Genomic DNA, 26,284 nt, shown 5'->3' on the forward strand with positions numbered 1-26,284 from the left:
ATCAATAAACATTTACCACCAAATAAAAGTTCAATCTGTACTGAAAAAACACAAGCTATAATTCACCTAGGATATATGAAGTAGTTACAATGATATACAGTTTTATTAACACATGTCAAAGTTGCAAAATTGGGTTTATTTTATCAGGTAAATATATTGCATCTTTAATGGTTTTATAGCAAAAACACAAAAAAGCGTAGGTCTTCACAGATGTAATCAAAACAGACCTAAGCGACTCAGAGGAACACACCCTCCTCCTCACAGGGGAAGAGATCAACACCTTAACTAGTAAATTAACACAGTTTGCCCGAAAGCAAGTAGGCAATTGGGGTTGATTTATTAGAACTAGAGAGTGCAAAATCTGGTGTAGCTCTGCCTAGAAACAGATCAGCTTCCAGTTTTTTTTTCTTTTTTTGCCAAAGCTTAATTGAACAAGCTGAAGTTAAAAACTAATTGGCTACAATGCACAGCTGCACCCGTCTTTGCACTCTACAGTTTCAGTAAAGCAACTCCAATACCTGCTTTCTTATTAGAAGGCCTACCATGGACGCACCCAGTAGTAAATATTTACTCGTTAAAAAAAGATGAATATATATATACATATAGTTTGGAAAAATAGAAATGTTGTAACTTTTCGAAAATAAGTGCTACAAATTTCCTGTTAATTATCACTTACTTTATTTTTGGTATTATTTAATATTTTAAGTTAATAAAAGGCACTGCCTTTTTCTTTTTATAAAAGAACATTTTACTTTGACCTTTACAGCATTGCCTGGTGGGAAATGTTATCATTAAAATTATATAGATTAATTTTTGCTAAAATGTTAGGTGCAAAAAAGCAATATTTGTTCTAACAGTTGAGGACCGTTATGTAATAAGACTTTGATATTTAATAAAGTGGAAATGAGAGTCTGGCATGCTTCAAATCTTTTTGTCTTTTGATTTGTAAGAACCCCCAAGGGCTATGTATATCAATATCTCTGCTGTCAAGTCCAGTGCAAGTGATGGAATGGTGTGGAAATGATTAGCATTTACAGCCAATTACCTTCACCAGTGGATTTTATTGGGTCTCACAATGTAATGATTAGTGTATTTTATGTACGCGATCTTAGTCCAGCATAGTGCTCGATTCTCCATATTTAATTGCACTGACCTTCCTGAAGACCTTCTTTACTGCATTGTAGAAGGTTGTAATGTCAAAAGCACAGTATTTGTTTCAGAGTGACCAGCTGTTTTGTTTTTTTTTAACAAAAAAAGTGCACATTGTTAACCTTTCATAGAGATCAATTTTAAGTGTTTTGGATAGAGTGGAGAGGAATTAGAAAACCTGTCAGTTTTTATTCCTGTCTGTGCCCCCATTAAGGAGATTCACCCTCTCTATTTGTCCTGTTTACCATTATCATTGAAAGTGAAAGAAAATCCCAAAGTTTCAGTTGACACCAGAACACTAATAGAGGGGAAATCTTCTAGTTGTAGTGAGATCCCAGGATTCCCTTACTTTGGAAAGATTTCCTCTCACTTCCTGTTTTGGTTATGGGACACACATGGCAGGAAAAACTGACGGGGTAACCCTCCCTTGCTCTATCTATAAAAAATGTTTTGCCTTTAGTTCTACTTTAATGCTGGCCACACACACAACACTTTTCCATTGATTTCCTATATTTTTTGACATTTTCAGTCATGTGAACTGAAAGCATTTTCTTTGAATGCACCACACATCATGCAGGTGCTTTTTATTCTTTTTAACTGCTTAAGGCCCGCCCACAGTACATTTACTGCTGCACATATATACATGATTCGCTTTCCCGTGGTTTTTCGCGGGCCAGGGGGGGGGGCACACGCACCCCCGCCAACTCGCAGGTGCCCCTGAGGGATCAATCATCCGATTTAGGCCATTGATGTCCAGCCTAAGTCTGATGATTGATCCCTGTCCTATACTGTCCTGTGTTGATAGTTACACAGGACAGGAAATTACATCTTCTTTCCCTGGGCACATTCCGTCGCAGAGAAAAAAGTAAAAACAGCACACAAATCCAGTTAGAACACTTTAGGACACATTTAACCCCTTCCATATCCTGTCACCAGTGTCATTAGTACAGATTTTTTGCTGATCGCTGTATTAGTGTTGCTGGCGACTTCAGATAGCGTTAGCGTCAGTTAGTGCCCCTCCCAGATAGCGTCAGATTGCCTATTAGTACACCCGTGATAACATTTAACCCCTTGATTGCTGGGAACACGCTCACATACACAATAAACCTCCATTGGTAGTATAGTGTCTGAACGAATCAATATCAGTGATCAGATCAGCACTATACCAGCTTTCACATTAGTATAGCATCCCCAAAAATGGAGCATTAGTGGGATCAGCCCCAGAACCTGCGTTTAGCCCCTACGCTTACCTCCCCTCTCCCCCAGCAAGTGCAATGTCAGTAGATCACTGTCACTTGATACAGTGCACCCAAAACAGCAGTGTTCGCAGAATCAGGCCTGATCTCTGTTAGCACTTGCCGGTATATTTTTTGTAGCGGTTCAAGCTGTCTCTGACAGCCAGGCTCTCTTTTTCCCGCACTAGAAACCTATAAATTTAGTAGCCAAAATATCCAATGAAAGGTACACTAGTCAAGAGGCCTACAGGATTCTGAGCATGTCAGGTGAGAGTGAAGGGGAAGACTCCCTGACACAATCAGCCTCAGAATACGAACTTGTAGACAGCAACGGCACCCTGAGAGATAGCTCAGACGATGGAGAAGAGGTCCCTGCTAAGATCAGGCGTACCCGACCCCATATATTACTTTTTTGTTTTTGGGTTTGATTATGCTTTAATGTTTATTTGTAAACCCATGAATGTATAGCTTATGAAAAAAAAACAGAGAAAATGGAAATTTAAAACTTACAAACCTCAGAAAAAAAACTTAATTGAACCATGAATGGACCCAAAACCATTATAGTTTCCTTTTTAACATTTGAAGATCTTATTAAGGTATCCTCATACATTAGTTTGGTTAAGGGTAATCCAGTTTCAGCATTACATTTTTTAAAGTGGAAGTTGAAATATTTATTGTCATGTGAAATACACCCAACTGTTTTATTGTTTTCAGCTGCCATATAATTAAGCTTCTTTATTGATTTGGGACTGAAATTCCATATTTCTATATAAGCACCTCATATTTTTGTGCCTTCTCCATGGATGATTGCTGCTTGCAATGGTATTGACTAATAAAATGATTTCAGTTCATGGTTAGCTTCCTGTTTCATCCCAACCACCAATGCACACTTGCATTATTGTCAACCTCTTTTATCACATTATCCTTAATCTTATACAGAACAAGACCCATCTTGCTGCAATGAGTAATACAGTGTGCTGGGGGATTTATATGTAATAGATGCACTTCATCAACAGAAACCATTATCAGTATATTAAAACAAAGGATCAATGTAGGGCTTCCCTGCAAAATATCTTGGCTGCTTTATTGTATCCTTTAAATGTGTTGTTATACGTTAACATTTGTAAAATTGAAAACCTTAAATTAAAAAACAGGGTATCTATCTCTCCAAATTCTGTATGGAACCTTCCAGTCAGCAATAACATGTAACATTAAAACTGATAATTGAACATTAATTAAAAAAGACATTGCTGCATTAAAATTTGAAATTAACAATTCATTTATGATATGAATGTGCAGATGATGCATTAAATTATCTTAAAAAAGCTGTCTTGCTGATGAAATTAGAAAGCCTTTTCATGGTTTATCACTGTCATGATTCTATTTATTCCTCCTCACTTACAAGACTGATTTTGGCATCACTGTTTTCAAATCAAAGTTGCTCATGCCTGACATTTTCATTTTGTCCTAGTTTGCTATACAACTGTAAGATATTCAGATATTCAGCTCATTACAAACAAGACTTGAAGTAGATCTCATAATTTTAATTTTTCCATCAGATAATAAGATGACTTACTAACATTGTTACATTTCTCTGGTTGTCTTAAAACTTTTAATGCTAGCATCACTAATGTGATTAGAGCTAGTCAATTTGCAGTTTGTGACAGGAATGGATCTTGTTGCCGCTTAGGTCTTTCTGGAAAGTCAAAATGTCAATGTCAATAATGTGTCGCAATCGGCGCCTGCGCAGTGCATTACACACTATACAGTAGGTGTTTACATGTTAGTCTTAATAGTCATTAATGTGGCACATGCGTAGAATGACTGATTACACAGTATTGGTGTAAACATCAGAACAGTTGAGACTGTACAGTATGAACAAATTTTCATGTAGGATCTTGCTGCCAGCAAAATCCTACTTAAAACCATGGGCCTCTGTGTATAAGCCGTTAAAATATATATCTGTACAAAATAACAAAAGAAAGCTTGGTACATCTCTGTAATACAGTAAAACATTCATATTCACATTTCACATGCACATTTGTCTCTTTAAAATGCTGCAAGTGTAGAAAAATGCCTGTTGGTCATGCCAGAAATCAGTTAAGCTCTTGACTTCCAGCAGTATGGTGACAATGCTGCCTCTACGACACAAATCCCAAGCAGTGTTATCAGTCCTTCCTGAGGTTTTCTTTGGTGGACTTCCCAATATGTTATGGAGATGAGAAGAAACCCTTTGACCCTGGTAAAGATTGCTGATGTACCCTTTCGACTTTTTGCACATTTAAAAAAATATTTTAGGAAAAAAAAGACCACATTGTAGAATTTACAAATACACTAAAATAAACAAAAACAAAATGCATCACAGTATGTTACATTGTTGGCAATCAGTGATTAACCATAACATTACAATCTATTAGTTGCATGTCTAGTTGAGTGTCTACTATCAAAACATTTTATAAAATGTTCACCTTAACACGTAGGCATTTACACTCACCACCCACTTTATTAGGTACACTTTACTAGTACTGGGTTGGATCTCCTTTTGCCTTCAGAATTGCCATAATTCTTCATGGCATAGATTCAACAAGGTGTCGGAAACATTCCTCAGAGATTTTGGTCCATATTCACAGGAGTTATTGTTGCCTTTTTATCATTTCGAACCAGTCTGCACATTCTCCTCTGACATCAACAAGGCATTATCGTCCACACAACTGCCACTCACTGGATATTTTCTCTTTTTTGGACCATTCTCTGTAAACCCTAGAGATGGTTGTGTGTGAAAACCCCAGTAGATCAGACATTTTTTAAATACTCAGACCAGCCCGTCTGGCACCAACAACCAAGCCACGTTTAAAGTCACTTAAATCACCTTTCTTCCTCATTCTTATATTCTGTTTGAACTTCAGCAGGTTGTCTTCACCACGTCTAGATGCCTAAATGCATTAAGTTGCTGCCATGTGATGATTAGAAATTTGTCTTACCAAGAAATTGCACAGGTGTAATTAATAAAGAGTTAATAGAGTGTTCAACAAATCTTTTATCATACTTGTGGTCTAGTGAAATGCATTTTAAACTATAATTTCTATTGTTTTTCCCATCAGAAACAAAGCACAATGTACTCTGTAATCATTGTTAAGTATTTTGATTCTTGAGACGTAAAAACCACATCCATTCTACTTGATGATATTTCTGAGTAAATGATGCACACAGTATAGAGATTGCACACCTAGGCCGTTTTAAGTCACAGCTATGTTCTGGCACTATGCCAACATTTTTCCTGCCTCATCTCTACAACTGCTATATAGTGTGCTGCTTTACACCCCATATCATTTTCTCACATTCCATTTCCCCTTGCTCAGGTGGCATCCAAGTTACGTCACCTGCAACTCTATGCAGAACAATATCATATAGTAGCATTCAACACAGTCAGTGAAGATAGCTTTATATAACATGGAACATTCATTTTGACTTTCTTTGGCAGAATTTTCAGATTTAAAAAAAAAAAATTATGATACATTTGTATAATTCTGTAAATGGTGCTTAACTTGGGGTAAACATTATATGATCTTTTTCTGCATAATATTTATTCTCCCAATTTGAAAGCTTAAATGTGCTTTCAAGTAAATACTGTGTGTGCGTGCTGCAGAAGCAACTGCAAATCTACTGCTTAACTCATTTGATATTCAGCTCAGAAAACAAGACCATGCATCCCTCAGTAAGTGCTCCCCTTGGAGAATAATGTTGTTTTTTAATCAGGACAGCTACAGTCTTCATTAGGGTAGAATAAAGCTTATAATTGCCCCTGAATGAAGCTATGTACAATGGTCTCATTGCACAAACATTTGCATATACTATGTCAGCCAAACTTTAAAACACCTCTAACAAATTTCTCTTGTTTTATATTAATTAGTTTGTGTCTCCCATGATTTTACATTACCGTTTAATTACATTTGGCTGTGTTTCAGGTTATAACAAATTACTTTATGCTGCAGTGACCCTAGGAAAAGATATAAAACAACCTTTAGGCTCCATGCACACTAGCGTTTTTATTAAGATAATAAAACGCTAGATAAAAAACGCAGGTAGTAGCTTTTTTTTAGTAGCGTTCAAAAGTGTTTAGCAGCGTTAACGTTTTATTAGCGGTTTACAGTACATGTAGAGGAAAAAATAAAAATGCTTGAACAAAACTGTTAGGTGTGATTTAGTAGGGCTTAGTGCATTTAGGAGCATTTAGCATTTTTTTTATGCTGGAAAAACGTTCCAGAAAACTACAAAAATATTTTTTTCTGCCCCCCCACACTGAAGCTCCAAAAATGCTAAAAGCCTAAAGTAGTGTGCATGGACATATAGCATAACACTATTAAGCTTTTAGGAGCAGATAAAAATGCTAACAGCTTTTAGGCGCTTAACCACCTCCCATCCGGCTGTTGTATATAAACGGGCAGACGGTGGCAGTGCAGGGCGGGTGGCCGTTTATAAACGGCCTCCCCACCCCCTGCTTGTGCGCTCTCCCTGGGAGTGCGCTGCACCGCGATCCGGTGCCCGCTGTGTCCTCCGAACACAGTGGAACACCGATCGTCGTACGGGACCTCTGTGCATGGTCCCGATCATGTGATCACTGATTGGCCAATCAGTGATCACATGCAGAGTCGTAAGCAAGATGTCACTTCTGACATCATTGCTTACTACGTGTGAAATCTGTGAATGATCACAGAGGTCACATGGTACAAATCTATTCACAACAGCCTTGTACCATGGGACAAGCTGTGACCAATCACAGCTCACACAGTAGTTCTCAATGGTTGCAAGAATGCAGCCAGAGAGAAGGAGAATACAGCCTTAATGGGTGTAAAAGCAATCCGCTTAAAAAAAAAAACAAATCTTCATCACCCCCCACAAGTAATACATTGTCACCATGGTGACACTGTACTGCTAGGGTAACAGTATGTAAAAAAACCAAATAATATAAAAAAATAAAATAAAAATGTAAAACATTTTTTGTTAAATGATAATTTTTGGTTATAAACTAATTTGGGTTTTTCTTTTTTTTTTTTTTTACTAAAAAGATAACGGAATAAATTTTGGCCAAGATTTATGATGAAATATTATTTATTTGCAAACTTTTATAAGCAAAACACTTTTTTTCAAAATGTTTGGACTTTTTTATTTACATAACAAATAAAATAAAAATCCCAGTGGTAAATAAATACCACCAAAATAAAGCTTTATCTGTCTGAAAAAAATGCTAAAAAATTCATATGGGTACAGTGTTGCATGACCGTGCAATTGTCATTCAAAGTGTGATAGCGCTGAAAGTTGGCCTGGACAAGAAGGGGGTAAAAGTGTCTGGACTTGAAGTGGTTAAAAAAACGCTAGTGTACATGGAGCCCTAAAGTGAATTCCTCATTAATATCCTTAAAATGAAAGTAAAAGCAACTTTAAAAACATTTTGGAACAATCTAAAAAGATATTTTTATCCTTCTCAGCAGCCTTTTGCTTTATTAAAATCATTTTGTATACCCTGCATTTCTTTCCTGGTGACCATTGTTAGTAAGGGCAGAGGAATCTGTCTCCCTTTTATCCCTAGGAATAGTTTCTTCCGCTGTGCAATGACATCTGTGCAGTCCACGTTCTACCTAGTCTCTCTACATTTAATCTGAGGGATAAGCGCATTCCCTAAGATCTTGTGAGATCTCTGTGTCCTGACAGGATCTTCCTGAAAGGCACTAGTATCATAGCCTTCCAAGGAGGCATATGTGTGGCCAGGGCTATGTCACCAGTGTCTCACTAAACTAGGAAATTGGATTTAATTATGGAAAAGGAATTACTATTTCATTTATAAATTACTTTTATATGTGTTAGGGCTCGTTCACACTAGGCTGTTTTGCCAACGCTTGCCAAACGCCCCTATAGCGTTTGGCAAGCGTTGGTCCGGCGTTTGCGGAGCATTATTAACGCTCGGCAAACGCTCCGCAAACGCCGCATGCGCGGTTTAGCGGCGGTTGCTAGGCGTTTGCCGAGCGTTAATAACGCCCCACAAACGCCTATAATGCAGTTTGAGTGGTGTTACCGCTCCGCAAACGCCCCGCAACCGCGTCGCAACCGCACCGCAAACGCCGGCCGGGCGTTTGCGGAGCGGCACCATAGACGAGAATAGGAGGCTTCAAAGCCTCCTGACTCGTCCAGAGGCGTCCGTTTTGCCGCGACGCAACGCGACGCGACGCAAACGCTCCTGTTAGAACAGCACCATGTGCTGTAATGTGCAGAATTGGCAGAGGCGTTTGGGAAGCGGTAAAAACGCTTACCAAACGCCTCTCTGCCGCCTGCACACAAGGCTAGTGTGAACGTAGCCTTAGAATCTGCATGCAGAGGTGCATTTACCAGATATTTTTTTAATTGTAGGTGTGGAGGAAGTCCCGATTACAAATATATTAAATAAACCTACTGGCAAAGGCATTTGTTTTCTTTTGTGACCACCTTGAGTCCTGCTGAAGACTTGGACTTTCCATTATATTAATGTTCAACAATGGGTGTGTTGGTAGAGTGCTGAACCCAAAACAGGATAGATACGGCTAGAGATACAAATTTTTAAGACAGCTCTGTATCAACAGGGGTATCCTTGGGGTCTCCGGATGTACTCTGTCCACACTGCTCATCATATTAATGTGTGTGTTTCCCAGTTAAGACTATTCTGAAAATTGGGCCAATTTAAAACCTGGTAAAAGATCACTTATCTGACAAGTTGTTGTTCACATCTCTTATAGACTTCTGCTGGCATTTGATAGGGGTCTTCAGTTTGCATTTTACTCTTTTGATCTGTCAGTCCCTATAATTTACATTGGGCAACAATCTATTAGAGGAGTATCCAGATCTGTGGATCCATCCTGCTAGCCTTTATCTGTGTTAACCCAATTCCACTTTTTTCCCCAATAACACAGCTTAGGTTATAAATACAAGGATTTTTTTCCTGTAAATGTCATCTGATTGATATAAATCCAGAAATCCTGGATAGGGTCTCACTATAAAATAGGCCTCTAGATTTGTATTTTAAGTACTTCATCTTTTACACATTTGTTTTTTACAGTTTTTATTTATGAATTGATCGTTGTGTTCATCTTTAAAGTTGAAGTTGTTAAAGCAACCCCGTTGTTAAAATTTAAAATGGAATTCTGAGTAACTCTCTCCCCTCCTAACACCTATTCTGGCTAACCTGTGTAAAAAAAGATGTATATACTAACCTATTGTAAAGCTGCTGTGGTCCTCTGTATCAACCTGTGGGCTCCTCTAAGTCGGCCAGCAGTCGCTGCAGGTGAGAGGAGGGAACACCAACAACAGATGGGCCATAGTAAACCTGCATGTGAAGTCAGTGCTTCAGGCTTTAATAGCCATTGTTGAGCAATCTCCCTCCTCTTCCCTGCTCCGCCACTGGCTGACACAGGGGAGATCATGTGCACAAACCAGAGCAGCAACTGTGAGTTTTAGAAGACCTTGAAATACACCCAATATGAGATCACCAAATTTAAAAATATTATTTGATTTAATAATAGCTATTACAAACCACCCAAAGACCCAATCAATATCAAAGATCTAGTTTGTTTCAGAAGGGAATTTCGAAAACCCCTCCCCCCCCAAGAGGATATACAAGAGACCCCATCAAGAGTGGTGGGAAAATATATCAATACCCAATGTCAGCAAGTGCGACGGCGCACGAATCTGCGCATGCACGGAACACCAATGCGCCCTAATCCGCTGGCACTAGGACTTGGGCGGCGGCCGCGCATACGCACTCGCGTTTGTGGACGCGCGCCTGGCACCAATGATGGCGCAGGGTGCCCTATTTAAATCAGCCCTGCACAGACACTAGTTGCCGTATGGTCTAATTAGCCTGTTCCTGTGTACCTGCTGATTGACTTGTTGCCGACCCTGCTTGCTCCTGACCTCTGCTGACTATCTCCTCCTCTGACTCCTGGCTCATTTGACTACTCTTCTGGATATCCCTATTGATCTGAACTTCTGTTACCGAACCCGGCGAGTGACCTGACTACTCTTTGCCTGCTGTCTTGTACTGTGCTGTCTCCACTGTTACCGACCCGGCCTGTCTGACCACACTTGCTACTCTGCCATCCATCCGTCCTGCACGGACCTATCCGCCTCTTCACGTCAGGCTCTTACCAGTGTATACCTCTGGCGGATCCCTCTACCACAGGTGGGTGTACTCAGGGGCCGCGACCTGGTCACTGTCTGCTTTAAGTCCATCCCCATTATCAGGGGCCCTGGTGAACAAGCAGACTGGGGCTTAGACTCCGTGCTCTGGGGAATCCTGTCCTGTGGATTGCTAGAGGTATATGACACCCTTGCACAAAGAGGGAAGTGGGTACGATACAAAAAACCTAATTGAGAACAATATGGAGAACAAGGGAGGAAACCCTGGAGAGAAGAATAATAGGAAAAAGGGAGGACTAAAAAAGAAACGGAAATTTAGGACAGGGCATTTTTAATAAAAGCAATGCACAACTTACGGAAAATGAATTAAAGGCCCTGAATTTAAGTTTAAAATCTGCACCAAGTAAGCTGATGATGGCTCTGCAGGCTGAGCAGAATGTAACAGGAATCCCTTACACGGGCCACGATACTGGGCTTGTGCATCAACTTAGATAAAATGGTTGCCTTTAATTTCACCTTAGCACCCGACCTGGTCTCTCACTTACAGGCCCACTTCCCCTTTCAGTGGGCGTCATCTTTTATCGACTACGTTGACATTCTACTAACCTCTTTCTACTCCTCTTTATTTGTATCTAATTCTTACCCCTTACTTTGCTCCTTATCTGCCCTTATCTGCAGTTCTGGCAGTTCCTGTACTTGTTCTGGATAAGCCGTATTAACTCTGTGAAAATGACAGTTCTGCCCAACTCTTATAGTACTTTTGAATCCTACCAGTGTGGGTTCCGCCACATTTCATATTATTGCTCCAGAACAGAACCCTATACTTCATCTTGGCCAATACTCATCCTAGGGTCTCCAAAATGACTCTTTTTGCACACAGGCTACAGGGGGGTTGGGGATTCCTAGCATAGTCAAATACTATCTGTTATCGTTACTCCATGCCTCAGTAGATGTTCCTCTGTGGACACTATTGGAACTCCCTAATTGTGCTCCCATCACCATGCCAACTCTCCTTTGGCTCGCTCATAATCCTTGCCTGATGGTTCTGACTCTGCTTATGCATCATAGGCTACAAGTATGGGATTCCATGTGGTACTGAAAATGCCCATGTCACCTTTCTTGCCCTTGCTCTCATTCACTTTTCCCCCCAGGGCTGGACCAACTGCAGGTATTTTCCTGGTGGGACGCTAATGGGTTTACACATGTTCGACACTTCATAGCCGCCAGGTCATTCCCCACGTGCACCTCGCTCTAAGAGACCCATGACATCCCACAGTTGGAGTTCTTTCATTACCTCCAACTTCAGCATTGGCTTACCTCGGTAAACAGAACGTCTATGTACCAGTTCCAGAAAACTGCATGTGAGCATATCGGCCAGCACTCCCCTGGATCCCTGGGCCTCATTTAAGCCTTCTATGCTTCTCTGAATAGTCACCCTTCTTCCACTCCTCTTTCCTATGTCACTCATTGGGACTAGATAGACTTTGCAGACTGGAACAAGGCCTAGTCTTCTGTAGCTAAAAGCTCATTTAACACAGCTACCTTGGAGTGGATATATAAGGTTATTTTGCTTGGTATTGGGTCCCTGCCTGTATTGCTAATGCAAGTTCATCCTACAGTGACCGCTGTTTCCGGGGTTGTGGCCATCAGGGGAATGCTTTGCACATACAATGGACATCTCCTAGATTAACTGGTTTTTGGTCCCATGTATTTGGCCTCCAATTTATCGTGTTCCATCTGCTATACCATACATAGGGAGGCCAGGTTTGCCTTATTCCACTGCCCCATTCCAGGTTAGTTTGCTCATCAGCGGAAGCTCGCTTTTTACCTTTCTCAGTCAGCCAAAAGAACCATTGCCCAAGCCTGGAAAAATTCATCAGTCCCCTTCCAGGGTGTGAGAGACCATATAGCTGCATTGATGCTCAATGAACAGATGTCCAGCATCCACAACAGCTCACCATGGCTGATGAATGCCTTCCCTACCCTCCCTCAAGCCAGCTTCAGCCTACTCTGGCAGTCCCGATGCTCCTGAGCCCTTGTCACCCCCTTCCTCCTGGCCTTCTTTCCCCTCTTCTCCTTGCCGTCACCCTTCCTCTCCACTTTACAGGTGTGTGATTCTTTTTCCTGCAGCGCCACCTTCTTGTCTACTTTCTCTCATGTTTCTGCTCTATTCCCCTACTCTTCTGTAATTGCACGGGTTGCATATTGTGACTCCGCATGGATATTGGCGGGCCCAGAGGACGCCCTGCTGTTGCAGGAAACTTCCCATTGACCTTTAAGGCTTACCAGTTATGCTTAGTTATTGCTGCTGCAGCACCTTTTGGTTATCTTTCGCTGCCACATTTTTGTCTTTCTTTGTCATTGTGTAAGCCAACCTCTGTTACAAATGTCAAAACTAGCCCCTGCAAGGGGCAGAACTGCTGCATGTTTATTCCCTGTCAAAACTGAATAAACGCCATTGAAACAGAAAATATGCAAAAGTTCATAAGAAAACACCATATTAAAAAGCACTATGCCCATAAAGAAAAGACTGTAACATGAAAAGATAAAGAAAAAAAATGAAGATAAGTGTATCCATAGTAGACTGAGAAATGCTTTGGACTTTAATACCAAAGGGACAGTTAGGCAATTTTTAGAGGTTTTCAAAATGATGGTATGAAAGTGATGGAAAACAGTCAAATCTGACTAATCCAAATAATCGTGAATTGTGATCTGAAAATTCATGCAAAGCTTCTGGCCCTTTTTGGCACAGTACATTCATTAAGATCAATCCGGTTTCACAACTGGACGCCAAACATTGGATCAGATTCGCGGCTCTATTACCCTGATCTTGGCTGTACGTACTAAGTGGGATGCCCTTCTTTCTAGCTAACTTTTGCTTCTGTCATTGGACCTTCATAAGGCCTTTGATAGCTTAACTTGGAAATATTTATTTACTACCTCAAGTTTCCATTAGAGGCTATAGATCCTCACTATTCCCCATCCGACATGGTACGAGACAGGGCTGCCCACTCTCTCCCTTACACTGACATTTGAATCTTTAGCTATGGCGAATCGCTCTCACCCCAACATCCATGGTATCTGTTATGGGCATCAGGAGCACAAGTGTGCTCTATTTGCTTCTGATGTTCTTATGTATATCACTGCCCCTCAAGTCACTCTACCTAATTTGCTATGTCTTTTATGCCAATTCTCCTAAATCTCTGGACTCTCCCCAAACACTCAAAAATGACAGCTCCTAACTGATTCTTCGGGATACTTATCCAAAACAACAAGCAGTTGTCAAGAACAAACTGCTAAAAGTCAGTATTATTAAATCCCAAGCAGGGTAAATAATGCATCACATTGGAATGCAAACAGTAACTTTATTGCATGATCCCAAGGATCATGTGAAGAATAAGCTGTTCTCAAAGTGAACATACACAACAGCCAGACAACATTAAAAAACAATGCAGTTAAAAACATTCGTCCATGTTATGAACGTAACCTAAATATGGTAATAGCATTAGGTAGGCTAGGGAAGCCAGATAGCCTAAAGCCCTTTGAGAATAGTTCAGTTAAAATGAACTGTAGAGATGCTGGGACATAGATTTCTGCATAAACTTAAAGATTCCCATGTGGTTAAATCAGTGTGATGTATCTTCATACATATACAGTGTAGTTCCATATAGGGAAAGTATGATTGGAGTAATCTCACTGTTTAGGATATCCACTGATTTTCAAAAGTATTGTAACATCAGTGATGAAACAGCAAAGTTGGTAATTCAGTCATTCCTGCAATATCAACAGTATTCAATAAAGGTTTATAGATGAAAGTTCAGTGCATCCGCTTAGTTTCAGGTAATATTTCCACATTTATGGAAGCATGAACTGCAATCATGTAGAGGATAGCCACAATAAAATGAATTCAAAAAAGTTTAACTGCTCATAAATATCTCACCGTGTGGGTTTTCCACCGCTCTTGATCTCTTTAATAATGTAGCAGCTGTGCAATTGGATTGATCAATACTTCAGAGTCGACTATAGTAAATAAACATAAATTCTAATAAGGCAATTCGGGATACTTGCAACTTCCATTGGGCACACCATTCCTCGCCATATTTAGGGATTCAGTTAACATCTTCTATCGTGCCAATTACCCCCCACTTTTTAAAAAACTTAGAGACGATCTTTGCCGTTGGGCGGATTACTCATTATCTTGGTTAGGTAGAGTCAACCCTATTAAAATTAAATTTTTACCCAGGCTACTTTATTACTTTAGAACCTTACCAATAGCAGTCCCAAACCTCAGATGAACAAATTGATGTTTTATGCCTTGAAGCCACAAGGTGGGATTGGCCTCCAACTTCACCAGGTGAAGCCTAAGAAGGTGAAGAGGTTGTGTGCAGCTTTTATTACTTGTGTTGTACAGTAAGATGGAATAGCAAGTCACTAGAAAAGATCTGCTTCTTTGAAGGAAAAGTCACTTTGTTCGATCCATTGGAACCAACTTTCAGTTCTATTGGTCCAGCGCAATCACACACTCACCAGGTTTCTATTCAACTTTCCAAGCTGGAAATTAAGGATATGATATAGCGAAGTCTATATGACGGAACTGGACTGAAAATTACAACCTGTCATGATCTCTGCACTTGGCAGAGTACAGACTTACAATGATTGCTACTACTGGTTCCAGTGGACTTTTTTGTTTTTGATATGATCCTCTGTGAGAGAACGACCAGTTAAGTACCAGGGGATTGGAGAACTAAACTACTGATCTGTGGGAATATCCAGGAGGGTCCATTTGGTGGTGACGAGGATATCCCAGTGAAAGTGTAGCTTACCCTTAAAAAGCGAGCTGGCCCTTGTGGTCACTGTAAGGAGGTGAGGGGGCATTTTGGCTATTTTTGGATTTGGCACTGGATTCACTTCACGGTGGGATGAGTTTACACGTGTTTTATTTTTGTGGAGCACTATTCAATATTATAAGTGCAGCGTGTGGACTTGGAGTGGACATTTATTTGCACTGAGTGTGGTTTGTACACTTGCACTGTGTTTTTCATGTTTTTTATGTTCACATTTTATTGATTCCCTATGTTGAAGGAATCATCCAATATGTATGCATTGTAGTGTTTGCACTTTATATAACACTTATGTATTTATGATTTATTTTTGCATACACGGTTTAATGAGTGTTATTCATCTTTATGATACACATGTTAGTGTTTATTTAGCACTACACCAATTTTATTTATTTATTTTCTGCACTTTGCGGTTGAAGTAAGGTGTTTAGCTGCTTAGAGTAGGGTTTATCCATTTAAGTGCAGGGGAGTGTTCTTTACAGGTCTTTCTCTTTCACTTTACCTCATATCTATTATATCTTTTACCCCCCCCATCCCCGCGTAGTTTACCACTGTATTATTAACATTGCCGTTTTCATGTATTACTGATATTGACTCTGCTGATTGGGTTTGTTACATTCCTGGCCACCCATGGTCCAGATTCCTGTTTCCTGTTTTTTTGAGTATCATTATTATTTTTGAGTATCATTATTACTTTGTGTATGACTGCTTGTCTGAAAATATTCTAATGCTGTAGTTTGTAGATTGGACTAAAATCATGGACTTTATAGGCACCACAACTATAATTCATAAAATTCAATGCTTTATTGAATAAGTACACATATACAATCACTTACAGAATATAACCTAACCCTGTAACATATACGGAAATCAATGCAGATTCACATACAGTTAGTAGACTCCACAACATCATAGATATGCCATGTCTTGGCAATGACTGAGAGGGTTACTCTTAATATTAAGGTGATGATGGCTCAACATGTTTCACAATTATGTTGCTTCTTTAGGAGCTATGAGTGGATTTATCTGCACATAGACAATGGAGGGGAGCACCCGATAACAATACTAGAGGCCAATCGATGAGGGGATCCCAACAAGACCGAAGAAGTAGACTGCGCTCCCTCCCCATTAGGTAAACATGGTAAAGCCACTGACTATTCCCCTAGTGACATACACGTTGATTTAGTCTACAGAGGCCAGTACCACATATAATGGTCTCACTGGAATGTGCAACAGAGAGCTCAAGAGACTGAAACAGCCCCCCACTATTAGCCAGACAACTATGTTGTACTCCTTCTGGGGTGGGATATATATCCGTGATCAGGCTCTCCTAAGTAGTAGGTTGCAAATTGCCAATTGTTTGTTTGTCTGTTTGATAATGAAGGTATACTGGGTATATAATCCTCTGGACCTCTTCAGATCCTCGGACACCACCACCATGCCTCAATGCTCTCAATGCAGGGTATACTCTGTCTTTGAAACTTCCTAACAAACTCATGTTTTTGATATGACTCCTGTTCAAATGTTATCTTTGCTGTCTTTTATAACATTTCAATAAAAACATTGGAATACAAAATATGTCCACTGGACGTCCTCCATCAGTTTTTCACTTACTTCATCATAAAATAACAGGTTTATCTGACTAGAACGATCATTCATAAATCCATGCTGGTTGTGATTTACGTATGATACCTTTTATTGTTAACAGATTTCTGAATAGGGTCCCTTACCATTCCCTCAAATAAATTCCTGTACTAATGATCTTGGACTGAGTGGTCTGTAATTTCTTCATATACATCTCAATCCTTTTTTTTTTAAACTGGTAACACATTTGCTCTACGCCAATCAGTTGGCACCATTTCAGTCAGTAATCTTTCTTTAAAAATTAGAAATAGTGGTTTGGCTATAATGTAACTAAGTTCCCTAAGGACTTGGTGTAAGCCATCCGAGGCTGGTGATTTGGTCACAATATGTTTCTCTGGTTTCTTGTACCTTGTATTCTGCAAGCCCTAGAGGTACTTCCGGTGAAATGTTATTAGTAATACTGTTACAGTTATCAAACCTGTATTTTTCATCAGTTAAAAACTGAAGAGAAATAATGGATTTGTTTAACTTGCTCTAGCAATGTATTTTTCGTGTTTTATTGCTCCCTTGCATTTGTTGTTGTATTCCTTGTAAATCTGGACAAGGGTGTCTCTTCTACTTTGTACTTTTTAACCACTTGAGCTCCTGAGGATTTACCCCCCTTAATGACCAGGCCTTTTTTTGCTGTTTGGCGCTGCACTAATTCAAATGATAGTTGCGCGGTCATGCAATGCTGTACCCAAACTAAATTTACGTCCTTTTTTTCACACAAATAGAGCTTTCTTTTGATGGTATTTTATCATCTGTGCGCTTTTTATTTTTTGCGCTATAAACAAAAAAAAACACGAAAATTTTGAAAAAACCAATATTTTCTACTTTCAGCTATAAAAAATATATCGTAAACTCAAAGTTAGTCATAAATTTAAGCCAAAATGTATTCTGCTACATGTTTTTGGTAAAAAAAAATCCCAATAAGTGTATATTGATTGCTTTGTGTGAAAGTTATAGCGTCTACAAACTATGGTATAGATACTGTAATTTATGCCTTTTTTTGCTATACAACACTGCACTAATTCAAATGATAATTGCGCGGTCATGCAATGCTGTACCCAAACGAAATTTACGTCCTTTTTTTCACACAAATAGAGCTTTCTTTTGGTAGTATTTTATCACCTGTGCGCTTTTTATTTTTTGCGCTATAAACAAAAAAAACAAAATTTTTTTAAAAAACTATATTTTCTACTTTCAGCTATAAAAAATATATCGTAAACTCAAAGTTAGTCATAAATTTAAGCCAAAATGTATTCTGCTACATGTTTTTGGTAAAAAAAATCCCGTGCATTAGCGGGCAAACTGGCGCTATCTAGGAGGAGCGCTAACACTATCGGAAGTCACCAGTGACACTAATACAGTGATCAGTAAAAATCTGTTCACTGTAATCAATGACACTGGTGACAGGGCAGTGAAGGGGTTAACTGGGGGGCGATCAAGGGGTTAAATGGGATTACTGTTGTACTGGCGGGCAAACTGGCGTTATCTGGGAGGGGCGCTAACACTATTGGAAGTCCCCAGTGACACTGATACAGTGATCAGTAAAAATCTGTTCACTGATCAATGACACTGGTGATAGGGCAGTGAAGAGGTTAACTCGGGGGGGGGGGGGGTCAAGGGGTTAGACGGGATTACTGGTGTACTAGCGGGCAAACTGGCGCTATCTGGGAGGGGCGCTAACACTATTGGAAGTCGCCAGCGACATTGATACAGTGATCAGTAAAAATCTGTTCACTGATCAATGACACTGGTGACAGGGCAGTGAAGGGGTTAACTCGGGGAGGGGGGGCGATCAAGGGGTTAGGCGGGATTACTGGTGTATTAGCGGGCAATCTGGCGCTATCTGGGAGGGGCGCTAACACTATCGGAAGTCGCCAGCGACACTGATACAGTGATCAGTAAAAATCGCCCCTGGCGCTATCTGGGAGGGGCGCTAACACTATTGGAAGTCGCCAGCGACACTGATACAGTGATCAGTAAAAATCTGTTCACTGATCAATGACACTGGTGACAGGGCAGTGAAGGGGTTAACTCGGGGAGGGGGGGCGATCAAGGGGTTAGACGGGATTACTGGTGTATTAGCGGGCAATCTGGCGCTATCTGTGAGGGGCGCTAACACTATCGGAAGTCGCCAGCGACACTGATACAGTGATCAGTAAAAATCGGTTCACTGATCAGTGACACTGGTGACAGGGTAGTGAAGGGGTTAACTGGGGGGGGGGAGAGATTAAGGGGTTTAACGGGATTACTGGTGTACTAGCGGGCAAACTGGCGCTATCTGGGAGGGGCGCTAACACTATCGGAAGTCGCCAGCGACACTGATACAGTGATCAGTAAAAATCGGTTCACTGATCAGTGACACTGGTGACAGGGCAGTGAAGGGGTTAACTGGGGGGGCGATCAGGGGGTTATATGTGTCCTAGGTGTGTTCTAAGTGTAAATGTGTGCTGTTTTACTCACTGTTTGTATGTCTTCTTCTCTGTCTGGAATGGAATGTGTCCAGGCAGAGAAGAATGACATCATATCCTGTCCTGTGTAAATGTCAACACAGGACAGGATAGGACAGGGACCGATCATCTGATTTCAGCGAGACATCACTGGCTTATATCGAATGATTGATCCCTCCGGGATCAAATGGTGTCACCCGCGGGTCGGCGGGAGCGCGCGCGCCCCCTGCCGGCGAAAACGTCAGGAGCGCGGAGCCCGTTTTAAAACGTGCTTTTGCGCCCCAGTGCTGCCCTGCACACGTATATATGCAGTGGCAGGGCGGCAAGTGGTTAAAGACCTCTTTTAGGCACATAGGTTTTAATTTTGCTCATTTATGTTTGTTACCAAATGGAATACAATTACTAATGCACTTATTGCAAATATTTGGTCTCATTCAATGTCATGCAGTAATGATCGCAGCTTATTGAAGTTAGCTTTTTTGAAATTTAGAGTTCTTTTTGTACCAACTGCCTATCTTACCTTTACCTTATGGTGAACGTGTGATCACTATTACCTAAGTTGTCTCTAGCTTGCACATCTGTAAACTTGTTTAAAAATAATAGTTTCAATAGAGCATTTTTCCTTGTTGGAGCTTCAACCACCAGTTCCATTAAATTGTCCTGAAATACATTTAAGAAATGATAAGCCTTTGTTGAGTGTCCACTTCTGTTTGTCCAATCAGTATAATGATAATTAAAATCACCAATAATAATATTGCAGTCTGTGAAGGAGCTGATACTCTTCCTCATCCTTTTATCTTATTGGTCCTATAACTTACTCCCACAAGTAATTTACTATTTATTGCGCTCTTATGGGGCTCCAGCCATATTGACCATCACAGTTCTCATGATGTCGTCTCTCAGTCTCTCATCACTTTCAGATTTCTCTTCACATACATGCATACCTCTCTGCCTCTTTTGCTAGTTTTGTTCCTCCGGAACAGAGTGTATCCCTTGAAATTAGCCACCCAGTCATGTGAGCTTTCCAACCAGGTTTCTGATATTCCCACAAAGTCAATGATTTACTAAAACTGGAGAGTGCAGCTCTGCTTGGCAGCTAATCAGTTTATAACTTCAGCTTGTTCTATCAAGCTTAGACAATAAAACCTGGAAGCCAGTTGGTTTGTTTGCAGAGCTGCACCAGGGTTTAGACTTTCCAGCTTTAGTAAATAGACCTTAACCACTTGTCTACCGAGCACTTTCATCCCCTTCCTGCCCAGGCCAATTTTCAGCTTTCAGTACTGTCGCACTTTGAATGACAATTGTGCGGTCATGCAACACTGTACTCATATGAAATGTTTATCTTTTTTTGAGACAGAGCTTTCTTTTGGTGGTATTTAATCACCACTGTGTTTTTTATTTTTTGATAAACAAACCAAAAACAACAGAAATTTTTTTTAAAAAAAGTTTTTTTTTTCTCTTAGTTTCTGTTATAAAATTTTGTAAATGAGTAATTTTTCTCCTTAACTGATGTGCGCTAAAGAGGCTGCAGTGATGGGCACTGATGAGGAAGCACTGGAAGGTAGCACTGATGGGCATTGGCAGGCATCACTAGTGGGCATTGAGAGACATCACTGATGGACACTAAAAGGCAGTACTCATATATGGCACTGATAGGCAGCACTGACTGGAACTGTTTGGCGGCACTGACTGGAACGGTTAGGCGGCACTGACGGGCACTGATAGGCGGCACTGCCTGGTGGCACTGACTGGCAGCACTCATAGGCGGCACTGATTGGCAGCTCTCATAGGTGGCACTGACTGGCACTGATAGATGGCACTGAAATGCAGCTCAGATGGGCACTGATATGGCATTGATGGGCACTGACAGGTGGCACTGATGGGGCTACACTTATCATCAGGGCACTGATGATCAGTGTTGATATCCCCTCTGAGGAATTCCGATTACCGGCTCTCCTCTCCTCACGAACTGTCAGCATGACAGCTCATGAGGAGAGGAATACTGATAACCAGCATGTCCTTATTTACATGTGATCAGCTGTGATTGGAAACAGCTGATCACATGACAGAGCCGGTGGCCCAGAGACACAGCGCACTACCGATTGCTCTTACTCAAGATGGCTGCAGCTAGAAATGCTAGTCGGTGTTTTTCAAACTGATTTCTCATCAAAATGAAACATGGATGGATGGTTAAGCTTGCTTTGAACAAAAAAAATTAATGAAATAGCATTTTCAGTTTGTGGCGTTCAGATAAAGTTTAGTTCGACTTTAACGCTGCAAAAAAGAATGTGTGGAAGAGTGGGTTTCCTCACTGGGAAGGAAAGCAAAAACGTATAGTATGTGGTGCAGGAGTCTGAAGGTGTAAAGGCAAACAAGGACAGCAGGGAAGGAAAAGTGGAATTTTAGGGTGGAGTGCAGAAAGTGAGATGGAGTATGCTTACTGAGGGAATTTAACTGAATGTATGCAAGAATTCTCCAATTCTGATGTGTCCCTGCACATTTCTACTACCTTTGATCCAGTTCAAAAAGATGCAGAACAGAGCAAGCATAGGTATAAGTAGGCTTTCATAAAAAATGCCTGCTAGTGAGCATTTTCATTGTTCCATGTGTGAATTCTGTACAGTAATGAACTTTTTTTCACTTCTAGAACCTTCTTGTGACTGGTGCGGTTGACTGCAATCTAAAAGGATGGGATATAAGGACAACAAGGCAGCCTGTCTTTGAACTACATGGTCATAACTATGCTATTAGGCGAGTCAAAGTAAGTTTCCATTCTGACAACTATTTGTTACTTATCCATACAAATGCAATTAAAAAGGATGCATGTTACGGCAAATAGTCTTATATCAACTGAAAAAAATGTTTCTCTATATGCTCTATAACAATATATATATATAGGTATGGCGAAGTCATATCTGTTTATCACTTATGCTGTCTGTGTAGTAGTGCTGCTCCTTGGTTATTCTGTAAGGCACCAATAGACATGGATGTCTGACAGTTGGACTGGGCAACAGTCATTCCCTAAGAACAAAATGACTGGACAGGCTATGAACTTTACCTGATCAGTACTGACATACCAGGTTAAAGGAGAAGTTCACTTTTGGGAACATGTTACATGTTCCACCCGTTTTTAGGGTGGAACATGTAAAATGTTTACCATAGACACTGCCACTCCCCCCCCCCTTCCTCTGACAGATAGTACGGGGAGAAGTCTCCCCGTACTATCTGTCTAATTTGAAAACTGTCCAGCCGTTTGTGGCTCCGTCCACACGGCCACGTCATTCATTCACAGACTTAGCGGCTGTCCGCTCGTAATATTCAATGAACTACGATGGTGCTGTGGAGCGCCATGGTACTTCATTGAAGCTTCCTGTCAGTATATCTGCTTGCTCATACATCCCGTATGACAAGCAGATATTCTGACAGGTCTGCAGGAGACCTGCATGGCATCTGGGAACTACTGATTGCTGGTGCAATGCTTTCCAGGCTCCTGTAGACAGAAATAATAAATGCATATTTTTTTACCTGCAAAAAAAATGTGCATTTATTATTTTTGTCTGAAAGGTGAACTTATCCTTTAACCTCCCTGGCAGTATGATTATTTCAGATTTTTGGTGCTGAAAGCGGTACCATTATTTTGCATGGAAATATGTAGTTTTTTTATTGTAGGCCTGTCATTTTTAGGAATAACTCACTGAAATCTGTCCGAACAAGAGTCTAGTAAACATTCCGGATATGATAAAACTTGAAACATGAAATCATACATTATAATTTAATAAATAATCATAAAAAATAATAATATAATAAATTTAATTCAATAATATAATCAAACCAAAAACACTGAAATTTGAAATATAGCTCCAAGTTCACAAATCACTGAGCAAAGTCGCAAAATCGTTTTCAGTGTCTGATGATGAATTCCCCCACGAATCATTATCACTCAATTCTGCAAGTGGTTCTGATTTACTGTCGCTGTTCTCTAGCTGGTCTAAAACCGCTTTGACCTAAAGGGATGCTTTTTGGATGTAATGGACTTTTCCCAGGCAGAAAGAACAGTCAAAATGCAGGTAGGGCACAGGACAAAGCAGTAGGAACAAAATGTTTGTGAAATGGTTTGAAACAGCAATGTTTTACTATGTAATAATCGTTTTAAAAAAAATTACATTTTTTTAAAATTTCAAATTTGCTGCTGGTTCCTGCGCCCGTACGTCCCGACGTCACAGGGACAGGAACACCGAAGCTGGATGCCAGCATCGGCCGGAGGAGATGGCCGGGGACACTGCAGGGGACACATCGCGGGAGCGAAGGACAAGGTAAGTGCTGCAGGGACTCCCTGAGCAATGACGCATTGTAAGCCCGAGTGTAGCTCGGGGATACCGCTTGTGGTACTGAAATTTTACCCCAAGCTACACTCGGGAATACCGCCAAAGAGGTTAAGCCAGTGCCCGGAATGTCAAAACACACCTGCCTTATCCTCCAATTCTGTTTAGGGCACAAGGTAGCACAAAAGGCATTGTGAGAGAGTTGGATCATGTGTATGGTGTTCAATCACTCATTACTGTTCCTGTTTCTCACTGTAAGTTTTCAGTCAGGTCTGAAATAGGGCAGCTGTTGAGAAGGTAAAATGAACGATTTCATTAAAATACTGGCTGAAAAAGTATTGGAGATAAAATAAAGCAAACATGTTAAGATGGCTGCATTCATATCTGATTATGGTGATTTTCAGGCCTTTCTAGGAGTTCTGAAATCGTATAGGAGCATTTTAGAAGTGTACAGTGAGGAACAGAAGTATTTGAACACCCTGCGATTTTGCAAGTTTTCCCACTTAGAAATCATGAAGGGGTCTGAAATTCACATTGTAGGTGCATTCCCACTCTGAGAGACAGAATTTAAAAAAAGAATTCAGGAAATCACATTGTATGATTTTTAAAGAATTTATTTGTCTTGCACTGCTGAACATAAGTATTTGAACACCTGGGAAAATCAGTGTTAATATTTGGTACAGAGGCCTTTGTTTGCAGTTACAGAGGTCAAACGTTTCCTGTAGTTCTTGACCAGGTTTGCACACACTGCAACAGGGATTTTGGCCCACTCCTCCACACAGATCTCCTCTAGATCTGTCAGATTTCGGGGCTGTCGCTGAGCAACACAGAGTTTCAGCTCCCTCCAAAGATTTTCTATTGGATTTAAGTCTGGAGACTGGCTAGGCCACTCCAGAACCTTGATATTTTTCTTACGGAGCCACTCCTTGGTTATCCTGGCTGTATGCTTCGGGTCGTTGTCATGTTAGAAGACCCAGCCACGACCCATCTTCAATGCTCTGACTGAGGGAAGGAGGTTGTTGCCCAAAATCTCAAAATAAATGGCCCCATTCATCCTCTCCTTAATACAGTGCAGTCGTCTTGTCCCGTTCGCAGAAAAGCACCCCCAAAGCATGATGTTACCACCCCCATGCTGTAAGTAGGGATGGTGTTCTTGGGATGCAACTCATCCTTCTTTTTCCTCCAAACACGACGAGTGAAGTTTAGACCAAAAAGTTCTACTTTGGTCTCATCTGACCACATGACTTTCTCCCATGCCTCCTCTGGATCATCCAGATGGTCATTGGCAAAGTTCAGACGTGCCTGGACATGTGATGACTTAAGCAGGGGAACCTTCCGTGCAATGCATGATTTGAAACCATGACAGCGTAGTGTTCTACCGTCAGTGACCTTTGAAACTGTGGTCCCAGCTCTCTTCATGTCATTGACCAGCTCCTCCCTTGTAGTTCTGGGCTGATTCCTCACCTTTCTTATCATCAGTGATACCCCACGAGGTGAGATCTTGCATGGAGCCCCAGTCCGAGGGAGACTGACAGTCGTCTTTAGCCTCTTCCATTTTCTAACAATTGCTCCAACAGTTGATCTATTTTCACCAAGCTGCTTGGCAATTGCCCTGTAGCCCTTTCCAGCCTTGTGGAGGTCCACAATTTTGTCTCTGTTGTCTTTTAACAGCTCTTTGGTCTTGCCCATGGTAGTAGTTGGCATCTGACTGACTGTGGGGTGGACAGGTGTCTTTAAAGAGCTCAGACAGGTGCTACTAAGTTAGATTAATGAGTGGAGTAGAGGTGGACTTTTTAAAGGCACAGTAACAGGTCTTTGAGAGCCAGAATTCTTGCTGTTTCTTAGGTGTTCAAATATTTATGTTCAGCAGTGTAAGACAAATAAATTCTTTAAAAATCATGCAATGCGATTTCTTGAATTTTTTTTTCAATTCTGTCTCTCAGAGTGGGAATGCACCTACAATGTGAATTTCAGACCCCTCCATGATTTCTAAGTGGGGGAACTTGCAAAATAGCAGGGTGTTCAAATACCTCTGTACCTCACTGTATTACAAGTGGTTTACATGTGTATTCAAGCTTCATGCTATATTCACATTGAAGCGGTTCAAATTCCTTAAATTTTCTAGAGCAATTTAGGTAGAACCAGCTGTGTGATTCAGCTGCAGTTCAGCTTGGATAGCAATGCATTTTTTTCTGCAATTTAGGATTAATGCTCTAGAGCACGGGTGTCAAACTGGCGGCCCTCCAGCTGTTTCCAAACCACAAGTCCCATTAGGCATTGGCATGATGGCATGACTCTCAGAGGCAAAGGCATGATGGGATTTGTAGTTTCGCAACAGCTAGAGGTCCACCAGTTTGACATCCCTTTTCTAGGGGTCTCTCTCTCTCTTTCTTTCTTATTCTTTTTCCCCTTTTCGTAATACACTCATGGACAGGGATGTCCATTGAAGTCTGTGGTGTCAAAAATGCTCCACTCTGCCTGGAAAGAAGCTC

General features: G+C 40.8%; 1 protein-coding gene across 1 annotated transcript in view; it reads left to right on the forward strand.

Annotated features, from left to right (window-relative positions):
- The window catches only part of PEX7 (peroxisomal biogenesis factor 7), a 312,578-nt gene that overhangs the window by 97,424 nt on the left and 188,870 nt on the right, over positions 1 to 26,284 (forward strand). Inside the window, exon 7 of the mRNA XM_089676224.1 lies at positions 22,118 to 22,231. Within this exon, the coding sequence (XP_089532350.1) occupies positions 22,118 to 22,231 (114 nt within the window). The remainder of the gene's footprint in view (positions 1 to 22,117; positions 22,232 to 26,284) is intronic.

The sequence above is a fragment of the Staurois parvus genome, unplaced genomic scaffold, assembly GCF_062004578.1.
Source record: "Staurois parvus isolate SC_StPar_1 unplaced genomic scaffold, SC_StPar_1.0 ptg000165l, whole genome shotgun sequence".
NCBI lineage: Eukaryota > Metazoa > Chordata > Amphibia > Anura > Ranidae > Staurois > Staurois parvus.